This window comes from Urocitellus parryii, chromosome 10, assembly GCF_045843805.1.
Source record: "Urocitellus parryii isolate mUroPar1 chromosome 10, mUroPar1.hap1, whole genome shotgun sequence".
Classification (NCBI taxonomy): Eukaryota; Metazoa; Chordata; class Mammalia; order Rodentia; family Sciuridae; genus Urocitellus; species Urocitellus parryii.
This window is the reverse complement of record NC_135540.1, coordinates 125,536,547-125,548,718: the sequence shown is the minus strand read 5'-3', so window position 1 is coordinate 125,548,718 and position 12,172 is coordinate 125,536,547. Positions and strand designations below refer to the sequence as shown.

General features: G+C 43.9%; 1 protein-coding gene across 1 annotated transcript; it reads right to left on the bottom strand.

Annotated features, from left to right (window-relative positions):
* Nucleotides 1-2,977: 2,977 nt before the first annotated feature.
* On the bottom strand, nt 2,978-11,375 carry Cckar (cholecystokinin A receptor). Its single transcript, XM_026403864.2, has 5 exons — nt 11,261-11,375; nt 10,359-10,610; nt 6,956-7,217; nt 4,510-4,637; nt 2,978-3,513 (listed from the first exon to the last, which is right to left on the bottom strand). Exons 1-5 carry the CDS (start codon nt 11,370-11,372, stop codon nt 2,978-2,980), a joined length of 1,290 nt encoding a protein of 429 aa, XP_026259649.1. The 5' UTR covers nt 11,373-11,375.
* Nucleotides 11,376-12,172: the final 797 nt, after the last annotated feature.

The window sequence follows — 12,172 nt, the reverse complement described above, 5'->3', positions numbered from 1 at the left end:
TTACATTCACCCTTTACCTACACACACACACCACCGAGGAGAGAGAGGTCACAGCCAAGGCTATGGGAAGAGGGAGGGAAAGCTCCCACCGCTGTCCCACTTCAGGACCTTGGGTGAGATGCATATGGACTGGGAAAAGTCTAGTAGAAATTCTGCTTCTCCCACCCCCACAAATGAGTCTTCCCCACAGCTGCAGACAGAAAGGGAGGCCACCCAAAGTACAGGAGGAGTGACAGTAGTCACTACATTTATTGAACACTTACTGTATGCATTTACTGGCAAAACACAGGAGGGAAGTACAACGGAGGCTCAACTCATCACATTTTGCTTGAACGGAGGGGACACTATTAAGCATATAGGGACATGTGTAACCAAGCTCTGGAAATCCAGGCACTGCTCTTTTTACCCCCAAAAGTATGTGAGGAGAGGTTACCACGGTGACTGGAGCACAAGAAGTCACTGAGACACACGATTTAATTACACAGCAGAGACAGCTCTCCATTCCAGTGCTCTAACTCACCACTCCGGTGATGAAGGAAAGACAAAGACACTGGAAAAATGCCAGAAAACTGATGTACTTGTTTTCTTAACTCTATTGGGGCCGATTCCGTTTAAAGTCAAATTAGTAAACTGCTTTAGCTTGGAATAGAGGCAGTAAGCAAAGTATGAGAGGAGCATTATATTAAAAAAGTTTTAATCAGCAAAACAAACCTTTCCAAAGATCAGATTCTGAAAGTTAATAGCTTTTTTCCCTCTTTTTAAAAAAAAAAAAGCTTCCCTTAAGCGAAAGACCTACCAATAAATTAATTTATGTTGGGAATCTTATATATATATATTTTTTTTTACATGCTTTTTCAAAGTTTTCAGGGTAGCGTTGCTCTATAAAATACAAGATGTATTTTAGTGCATGGAACATACTCATGCTAAGAACTACTGATTGCTTATCTATTAGAATTTAGCTGTGCATCTGTATTTTTATTAGCTAAATCTGGGAACTTTATTTTCAGGATAACGTATCTTTGGAACTTCCAGAGGTTTCCAATAGTGGGGGATTACTAATTTATCTTCATTTATATGCTAATTACTGCCAGAGGAGAAGACTTATTCTTCTCACAGGAAAATTGTAGCTAGTGTAGGACATACTCAAATATTGGAGATACTTTTATTTTTTAGGCCTTTTATCATTACAATTTTAGCAGGACACATTTTAGTTGGTTGAACTTTTACCTTGAAATCTTTAAGATTGTGGTCAGAGGAAGGAATGCTCTAGCTTGAAAATCCCCATTTAGATTACCTGCTATTAAGCAAAAGCAATGCTTACATCTTGCCAAATTCTACAGTGTCTTTTAACCCATCATTTCTTGTCACTCTCTTCATTCCCCTTCCACCTTTTTAAATTATTTATTTATTTATTTATTTTTTTGACAATTGAAATCCCTCACCCTATACCACCCAGAGCATCAGGCCTGGATCAGTGTTTGGTTATGGCCCCTGAAATAAGAAGCAAAAGACAAGCTCACTTCTTCTCAGATACTTGAAGGCATGAAGCTGGGAACTTCCTTTTTTAAAATTCGTGTACTTGTTTACTTCCCATGCTAGCATGCAAACATGCTTCTGTCAAAGTTGTCTGCATTTTTTAAAAAGATGTCCCTATTAATTTATCTAAACAAATAGGACAAGGTTACTCTTAAAAGAAAAACAAAGCAGTGCTGGTAGACTAGACTGGTACATACTATTCTAGAAATGCACTTCTTGGTATCTGAGTGTGTAATGAACATCTTGTTTTAAATTAATATTTCTTAGAGGAGAGAGGTTTCAACATTAATCTTGCCAATAACAAGTTCACATGAACTGGTATGTCTAGGAAGGATAATAAAATGATTAATAAGAGCTGAATTCCAACATCCATTATTAATTCTATTTTTAAACACACCAAAGAGTTTCCTTATATGTAAAGAACTTAATTATATGTCCAATGTATACATACACATACAATTAACTGGTTATTAGCAAGTTGCATTTAGAAGCATAGACAGCGTTGGCATTCAAAAGCTGTTTGCTGACTAAGTCCAGTTAGGATGAGTCTGCTTTGGGGGCTTGACTATAGACATTTTTACCCTTGGTCTTACAATTCTCCTGTACCTGGAAAGTCCTTCTGGAAGAGGAAGTATAGATGAATATGAAAAATTAGTTAAGGCAAGGAAATTATGATGTTAAATACCACATAAAGGAGAAGTTAGGCAATCTAGATCACGAAAGTAGAAAAAACATCCTATGCACCTTCTGCTGCTCAACATTCTGTAGGGTAAGATCCCATTCCATCTGGCTATTTCCTTGTGCTCTCTTCTCTTTGTGGAAACATGAGCTCTAAATTCTGTGTTTCAGAAAACATGCTTTTTGCTCGTCTGATGACAACATGGGCCTCTGTCCTGACTAACTTCAAGATGAAAAAAAAAAAAATCATATGTTCTCTTCCTACCAAAATGGTCAGAGGAGGTCTGCTTTGCTTCTCTTGGTGGAGGTTACTGTATGTAGTGAAAGCCCAGGGTGCTCCCCAGGGGCAAGGAGCTTTCACCGCTCTTCAGTAGCAGAAGAAACAGAGAATAGAAGTATCACTACCAGAAGCGAGAACCCACCTTGGGTGTTCCAGAACCTTCTGAAGCTCAGTAGGGTGGGAATCTCCCCTTTGAACAGGTGCTTGGTAATTACATTTGCAGCCTGATCCTGGGGGACTCCCAGGGGCTTGCTGAGGCTCTCTGATGGTGAATGTCACTGGGAATGTCTTGCCTTGACCTACCAGGAAACCAAGTCAGGCCCCGCCCCCTGCCCCCTGCCAGTGCATCTCCTTCTGGAACTGGGGGAAGGATGAAAAGCAGCCAGGGAAGGCTTCCAGAGGACATGGGGCCTGCTTGCCGCACTTCCCTCCTCCTCCCCCTCCCTGGCCCCCTCCTCCCAGCGCAGTGGAGGGCAGGCCGGCTCAGGGGGGTGCAGCAGAGGCGCTCATGTGGCTGTAGGAGTACCTGGACAGGGACGCCCCCGAGGTCCTGCCTTCCTCCTCCTCTCCCACCTCTCCTCTCGCCCCCGGGGGCCCCGGGTTGGGGCAGCAGGGAAAGGTGGCCATGAAGCCGCGGCGGAACCGTTTGTTCATGAAGCAGTAGATGATGGGGTTCACGCAGGAGGAGGTGTAGGAGAGCAGGAGGATGAAGGAGATGGGGGTCCCTGAGAGGTGGCGCTCGGCAGAGGTGGTGTCATAGGCCCGCCAGGCGTTGGCGCTGAAGATGGGCATCCAGCACAGGAAGAAGAGGACCACGATGACCATGAGCATGCGGATGACCCGCTTCTTGGCCATCAGGTTGGCGGCCGAGCTGCTGCTCCGGACGCGGTGGAGCCTGCCGCTGCCGCTGCGGGTGGACAGCTGCTGGAGCTCCAGCCTCCTCGGGGACCGGGACTTCTGCAGGTAGCAGCCGTCGCTGTCCTCGAATCGGCTGCCACTGCCCGTGCTCGGTTTCCTCTCTGGGAGGGCAAGGGACATCACTTATTGCTCAGGAAGGGTCATGCCAGACAGAGGGCATGGAGCCTCAGCCTCCCTCCATCTGGGAGGCCAAGACAAACCTGAACTGGAGAATCAAGGTCACCTTCACCTACACTGACCTTGGGTAAGAATTGATCCGTACTAGTTCTCTCCTTGGAATGAAAAGCCACTTAAAACTAGTGTGTGTGTGTGTGTGTGTGTGTGTGTGTGTGTACACAAATAAAATGTAATGTAATTTTAATAATATATGTGAATGACACAATGTATAATAATACCTGGGACAAAATAGTATAAGGATAGAAATTATTAGATAATTTTCCTGTCTTTCCTAGTCCCTAGGGGAAGCTCCTGCTTGCTTGCTAAGTTTCAGAGAGTTTTTATTGTGAGATGGTGAGAAAGAGTCAAGGAAACCCACAGAAGTCAGAGAGACTAAGTTATCTACGTAGTAAAAAGCCAAGTGAGGAGGTGGAGTGAGAAGGCACAGGCTATGTCAACACAGGTGCTGGTACAATTTTAGTGAGTGGGGAAGGGGTCGGGCTTTGTGGTTACTGCAGAGTGAGCATGAGATGGGGGAGAGAGGATGGGGCTTGTGGAGTGTCTGTCAGATTTCTTCTGAGGCCTTTGGAGAGACCCAAACACAGGCCAGGAGTATAATCAGCTTTGGTTATTGCGGGGTGTCCACTTGAATACAGGGGGACGGAAAGTCTGGGACGTGAGGCTCTCTGCTGATAATTGGGTGATATGTGTACTATCTCTTTTTATTCCTCTTGGTGCCCTTTTGAAAGGAATTATTTCCCCATCTTATAGATGAAGAAATAGAGGGTGGGAACCAATCCTGGGCCTAAGACACAGAGTTTCATAAGAGTTGTCTTCAAAGACTTCAGTATACTCTGTGAAGGGTCTGGTGTGTCCTCTCAAGTCAAGACAACACGCTTTCATGCTCTTTTGACGTAAACAGACAGTTAAAAGATATTTACCTTTAGCAGATTTCTTCTGGCTAGCATCAAATTTTATTCCTTGATAGAGTTCCAAAGAGATTAATCCGTACGCCACCATCATCACAATTCCAGGAATAAGAAAGAGGATGAGCAGCAGGAACGTGTGCCTAATAAAATTGAAAGAAATCCAATTACCAGCAACTCTGGACCTTCAGACTCAAATGGGAAGGGATGATCTAGGGGCATCTTTATTTGAGCTGGTCTGAGCAGACACATTCATTACTAGTCTTTAATACCCTTGAAAATTCCATGTCTGGAGGTTCCGTCATTAGAAGTTGTTTTCTTCTTTTCTTTTTTTAGATGGAACGTCTTGTGAAGGACTGGTCAAACTGAAAAAGGTTGGCATGATTTTGTGCCTGGAACAAGTTTACGTGTTAGAAAATAATGAAAATCTGGGCTTGGTGATGTATGCATGTGACCCCAGATGTCAGGCGTCTGGGACAGGAGGGTAGAGAAGCTTGAGGATGGCCTAAGTGACCTAGGGAGACCCTGTCTTAAAAAAAAAAAAAAGACAATAACATGGAAGGGGATGGGAATAGGAAAGAGAGTAGAATGGATCGGACATTACTTTCGTATGTTCATACATGAATATACTCCACATCATGTACAACTACAAGAATGGGAAGTTATACTCCATGTATGTATGATATGTCAAAATACATCCTATAGGCATGTATATCTAAAAAGAATAAATTAAAAATACATTAAAAATATTAATAGCTTAAAAATGAGAATATGTGATTTATATATTATGTTACCAAAATTAATAATCATAATAATAGAGATTACATTCATTGAGGATTTGTAATATGTGCTACACACCAGATTAAGCATTTTACATAAAATAGTACATTTAACTCCCATAATAACCTTTGAAGTAGACACTATTATTCTAATTCCTATTTCAGAGAAGAGGAAATTGAGACCTAAATAACGTGTCTAAAGTCATGCAGCTAGTGACAGAGTTGAAATCTGAACCCAAGCAATACGACGCTGGAGTCACTACTCATAAGCATCACAATACACAGTTTGTTGACTTTATAGCAAGAGAATAATCATATGCCTACACAGGGATGATAGAAAATCCCCTTTTTGTTTTATGAAATATGGCATCCTCTCTCTTTCTGACCCCCCAGCAGCTCAAAGATTTCCTTGGGTGTTTATTCTCCACGGTGGCATGCTTGGTAGAGTGCCTGGCTGGGTAGAACTCTGCTTCCTCTAAACACATTTGTTTCCCGAGGCACTGCGGCCTCCTCTCTATGAGTCCGGCCCCTAAATCACTTCTGCAGCCTGGCAAGTGCAAGGCTGCACAATTAGGCCATCAAATTGTCAGGGGCTGACCGCGGCTGGGCCATTTCTCCTCACAACTGGACATGTTGATAAGATTCCCTTTCAAGTCTTAGAAATATCCCTCTCCTTTGTAACATAATTCTTTTTTTTTTTAAATTATAGGTGGACACAATATCTTTTTTATTTTTATGTGGTGCTGAGAATGGAGCCCAGTGCCTCACACATGCTAGGTGAGCACTCTACCTCTGAGCACACCCCCAGCCCATGTAGCATAATTCTTTTTGTGGGTGCGTGTGCTACCCGGTTAAAATGAAGGAGGAAGGCAGAGAAAGCAGAGATGATCTCCGTCTTGAGCCTCTGTTTTTGAATGCCTACTTCTGGCTTCTAAAACATCCTTGGAATTAGTAAACATGATTCTCTGTATTTGTATCACCTCTTTATAAAGACATTTTTTCTACTCATGTTCTTACGGGAGCCTTAGAGCCACCCAGTATGATAGATTTATTGTACTAATCCCTTGCAGAAATGAAGACCCTGAGGCCTAGGGCACTGTGTGAACTTTCCCAGAGTTACCCAGCTAGTAAGCCAAGGAACAGGTATTAGAATCTCGCCTTTCTCTGGTCAAGTGTTCTGGGCAAGCATCACAACACAGCTCTAATAGTCACACGGGATCTGGGAGTCACTCTCTGTTCTATCTTCAGTTCTTAGAAAATTGTAGCTTTCTGAGTCACCTGGCTTAAACCTCCACTAGACCTTCTGCAAGCATACTGCAGAGTCATTAAGCACAGAGACTCTGCTCCATGTGAATTTGGTTTATGAGTTTAGGCCACTTGACCTTTCCAGGACTCTGTTCCCTCATCTGTAAAATGGGCACAGTGATATTATCTACCCTATAGGGTTTCAATAGTATAGATTGAAGCAATCTACATATGGCATTTTAAAAAGAGCTTTCCAGCTGTGCGTTTGCTTACTCTTACTGTAGGATGAGGTTAGAATGCCTCATTAGAGGTTAGCAACTCAAAAAGTCTCCAGGACCCTGATCCCCCAAGTATTCTGGCCAAGGCATTCCAGATTTTCATGCTGCAGATGTATCAAGTTATATTTTAAAAAAAGAATAAACACAGTGCCTCCTTACCAGGACTGCTGCATAACATCATTTGGCAGTAGGAAGCGGCACATATTTGCGGTCTGGTTGTTATTTTTGGTAAAAGGCACCAAGTTGCTATAAATGGGGTACGGAGTCATGATGGTAAAGGAGAGGCACCAGGTAGCAGCAATCACCTTCAGAGCGTGGGATTTCGTCTGCCAAACGCGGGACTGTAAGGGCCTACAAATTGCACCATATCTCTCCAGAGATATGGCCACCAGATTAAAGGTGGAAACACTCACAGAGGTGCCTGGGAAGGAAGAAAGAAGCTGATTATGTTGGCACTGAAATCCAAAGTTTATTTGCACTTTAGCAAAAGCATAAAAGCATATCTGATCTGCACAGGTCTAATCTCAAAAGAGAATGCTCCAGGGGTAAAGAAATACTGTGCATGCATATTTCAGAAAGATGATCTATTCCCAGCTTTGTTCTGAAAGGATTTAAGGCAGTTAACAAAATGTATTTGCAAATACATCTCCTTGCCAATGTTGAGATAAGTTTATTGAGTTTTGATTGCAATTGAACTCTTGCCTAGGCTGAGGGTGCTCATTAATTAATAACAGGGGGATAAAAATATGGCGCCCCTACACAGAAACCTAAAGAAAAGCTCTGATTTTACACATGATCTGTTTGGTTAAATTGACCTTAAAAACCCAAGACTCTCAGGGCTCTGACCCAAAAGGTCACTGGGATTTGAGCTAGAAGCTTTAATTTTTTGAAGGCTCTAGTACATGTTATTTTTAAGACTGAAACATCCTACATTTTAAAATATAGTTTGTTGAAAAGAATATTCAGTAAAAAAAAATGCAAGAGAAATATTCCATAGTACAATTAAAGGTTTCTCCAGATGAGAGAACTAGGGTTTTCCTTTTTGTTCTTTTGTTTTTCTGTATTTTATTAAGTGTACATCACCATTATAGTGGGAAATATATCTCACTTCAAAACATGTTCTTGGTCATAGTCAAAAAACTTAATTTTTATATTATGTATATATGTTTATTATAATGTCTTTAAATTACCCTTGAATCCTTCAGCTATGACTTCTGTTGACTCTTATCATTTCCTCTTACTATGATTTTTTTTCTTTTTGGTGCTGGGGATAATCTCAGGGTCTTGGATATGCTAAGGAAGTGCTCTACCACTGAGCTAGGCCCTCAGCCCCACTATGATTTCTTAAATCTCAGAATTAATAAAGAATTAGGAACAGAGGTTCTTAACCTGGCAACTTACCATGTGTATGGATATAAATTAATTATCTTTAGCTATGTACAAAAATTCTTTTTCTAGGGAGCCTAGCCTAGCTGTCCTTAGAGTCTTAAAGAAGTTCTATCAATCCCCAAACCATTGACCGACTGGTTTGTTCTGGTGTAGGATTTGCTGTGTCTTCCTGGACGTCACCCTACAGAACAACACTAAAGTGGACAGGACAGCCCCAGACTCTATCAGCTTGTGTAATGGGTCCACACTGGGTAACTGTAAAACCCACTTTCACACTGTCGGGCAAGCACTCTTTTCTTTCTTTCTTTCTTTCTTTCTTTCTTTCTTTCTTTCTTTCTTTCTTTCTTTCTTTCTTTCTTTCTTCTTTCTTTCTTTCTCTCTTTCTTTCTTTTGCTACAAATTAGTAGTTTAATGAGTATTCATTGTTAATATTGAGAAGACCACAAATTTGACAGAAGACTCTAAATCGCTGAAATTAAAAATCTAACAAAGTCACTATGACATTCCAAATACTTTCTGAATTGTCTTGATTTCCTATTTTGGTTATTTAATTTTTCTTTTTTTTCCCTACTGTAATTTTTAAAAATTTAAAAGTTTTCTTATTAGAAGCCAAGTGAAATTCACATAACACAAAGTTAACCATTTAAAGACAAACCCTTTCCTGGTGCTCATAACGTTGTGCAACCATGAAAGCAAGATCCCTTTCGATCTTTCATGCACCCTGAGGAAGGTTCTCAAACAGAAGGACCCTACGGTGTATGTGGACAGGACTTGCAAATGTAAAGCACTCTGGAATGTTCGCCATTGTTAGCGCTTCATTGCTTAACAGTGATCCTTGTCATTTGTAAGTCCTTTTCTAAATGATAAGTTCAGAGTCAGCCTTGGACTCGGCTGACGTGTTCTTGGTTACTTGTCCCTGGCACGAGGCTCAGCAATTCATCTTCATTTTGTCTGTACTGGATCCCGCTTCCTCAGTGGGGAAAAATAAAGGCTTTTAAAGCTTTCCAGTCATTGAGGACTGCCCTCACCAGCTCAGTGCTGTATATTTTATAAGATTTGGGTCAGAACTAAAAACAAATCCCCTCTCATTTCCATTTCTCCCTTTCTCTCAATGAGTTTGCACAACAGGCAAGGGACAAGGCAATCTGGCAGACACAGGGGACCAAGAAACTCTTTCTTTCTTTCTTTCTTTCTTTCTTTCTTTCTTTCTTTCTTTCTTTCTTTCTTTCTTTCTTTCTTTCTTTCTTTCTTTCTTTTTTTTTCAGCTTCAGGAGAACTACAGAAGTTGACAAACTAATGCCGTGTGCTCACACTGTGGTGGCCGCTAACCTGGGTCAAATCCCTGCTGTGTCACTTAGCGCCTGCCCGTGTGTCCTCAGGCACAGTTTTGACTCTCTATGCTCTGTTCCTTCCTGATGAGAAAGGGAAGAATAACTGTACTTACTCCGTAGGGTGGTTGGAAGATAAAACAGGTCCATGGAAATAAAAGCATTTAGCACAACATCGGATGCATTAAAAGCACCCACAAGATAGTAGCTCTTGAGATTTGTTCAATAATCCACATTTTAATTTTGATTTGCATTAGCAGAGAGCTGCACTATCCCAGCCAGTCAGGGTCATTTCATTGACCACTGCCCCCAGAACACATTCTACTCCTCTTCAGGGACAGAGACTCTCTCTCTCTGCCTGAGCAGGTCCTAGCCCTGTGAGGGGGAACAGTCTGGGAAGTGAATCCTGAGAGAAAAACTAGACCTGTGATAAAACTGGCTCAAAATAACCTTGTTCCCTAAGAAAATAAGAGGCCCAACCTCAGAGAACCCTTCTCCATGACCCTTACCATCCCTCGAAGCCCTGACCCAAGTTCAAGTTGGGAAGAGATCAGGATACGATGAATGGCATCCAGAAAGGCACAGACAGAACAGAAACTCGAAGAGAACAGAAACAACCCCTTCTGTGTTTCCACATCAACTTCTGACACACAACAAGGAACCAACTGTCCTACCATTTAACCATTGCCAGCGTCCTTGTCCTTGTGCACAGCCGGACACAGCCACGTGCTCTGTGTTTTCAAACTCAATGGGGCTCCCCTGCCCTGGCTACCAGGGCTTGGGAAGCTCTGGGATGAGCAGGGGTCTGGGGAGAACTCTAGAAATAGTCACCTGCAGCAACTCACCCATGAAGTAGGTGGTGGTCTTGCAAACGGCACTCCCGAAGATGAAATCCTTGAGCAGGTTGGGGATGAGGTTGAAGGGCATGCAGAAGAGGCAGAGCATGAGGTCGCTGACAGCCAGGGACAGCAGGAAGATGTTGGTGACGGTCCTCATCCTCTTGTTCCGGATCAGCACGGTGATGACCAGCGTGTTCCCCAGCACGCTGAGCAGGAATATCAGGGAGTACAGGAAAATCTGCACTGCCGGCTGCCACTCTGCCGGGAGGGACGAGGTGATGGGAGCAGAATGTTAAAACCTCAGCGCACCAAGCGGATGGCTCCTTCCTGCCAACCTGTGCCCCTACGGGTGGGCATCTTCAAACCCAAATATTCCTGAACTGACATCCATCGTTTTTGCAGAAACAAACTGAGAGAAGCACCGTGTGATTCGGTTGCTTCTAAAAGGTTGGTCTGTTAAAAGAGCTGCCCCGGGAAACCCTTTTTCTTAAGGACAACGCTTCTGAATCGTGAGGGCTTTCTCTCCTAGACACTGACCATTATTTTGCTTTAATTGCTTCTTCACGCCGGGTTTCCCCAAGAAAAGGCCACTGCTGAATTGTGACAGTGCCCTTTCTGTCCGGCGTGTAAGTCCAGGCTTCTACACTTGTTCTCCTTTCTTGCTGCTCTCAGCTCTGCCTCCCGCTGCCTTTGTCCCCTTCCTGTCCTGCACACACGTCTCCAACTCTCCCACGACACACAATACCACTCTTTTGACTTTCCTCTGCTTTTGGTCTTCTAGCCAGACTTTGGCACATCTGACTGTCTCACAATGACTTTATTATATTTTCTTTATCAGTCTTGCCTGTGCTGACTTCTCCCTGAACTCAGTAGTTTCCTGAATTAAAAGAATCGCTTGTGGCACCTACCTTTGGAGCGCCGGGGCTGATCCAAGCAGAACAGCGTCCCGTTGTCGAGCCCCAGTTCGCAGGGGGGAGCGACGTTGCTCCCATTCACGAGAAGGCTGTCGACCACGTCCATCCTTGCCTGCTGCTGCTCTCCAAGTGCCGGAGAGCCAGTGGATGGCTCACTCCAGGCTCATTCCTCTCCTGACAGCCTCCTCGGTGCACCCTGCCTGGAGGGGCAGGGAGGGAGCCGTGTCCAGGTGTGCCCTCCTTTAGCCATCCCTAAGGGCGACTTGAGCTCTGCGCCCCGGCTGGGCAGGCATCTGCACTCCTGGGGTGGAAAGGCAGCTGGTGTGAGCCCAGCCTGCTCCACCTTCCAGGCCCACCCCTCCCGTGCCTGGCCAGTCTGAGGTCCCTGAGCAGCCTGGCTGCCAGTTAACCCTTCCCAGAATGCCGCTTTATACACACACACACACACACACACACACACACACACACACCTCTGCCCGCACAGATGTGCACACAGGCACCGCTCTGGAACCTGTCTTCTCTGTAGAGGAACCTGTCACCACCCCAACATGCAGGATGAAGCCCATGCTGGCTGGGTGAGGCAGGACCAATTAACATAGTGACAGATCTGACAAAGCAGACCCTCAGGATGAGGGGACATGGAGGGACTGTGTTCCTACCTCCCTATAGAAAAGCAATTAGTGCCTTTTTATCTTTGGAACAATGCCCAGCTGTGTGTGGACACAGCTCCTGGGTGGTGGTGCAGTGGTTGCCAAGCTCAGCGCTGTCTCGTGTGGTCTCTGCCCTTGTTAACCAGAAGGAGGGGGACACTTGAATACGGGCTCCTGGATCCTGACTACCACAAAGTGAGTAAACTTCCCGTTCATTCATTTTTCCATTCATACAGCACACACACACACACACACA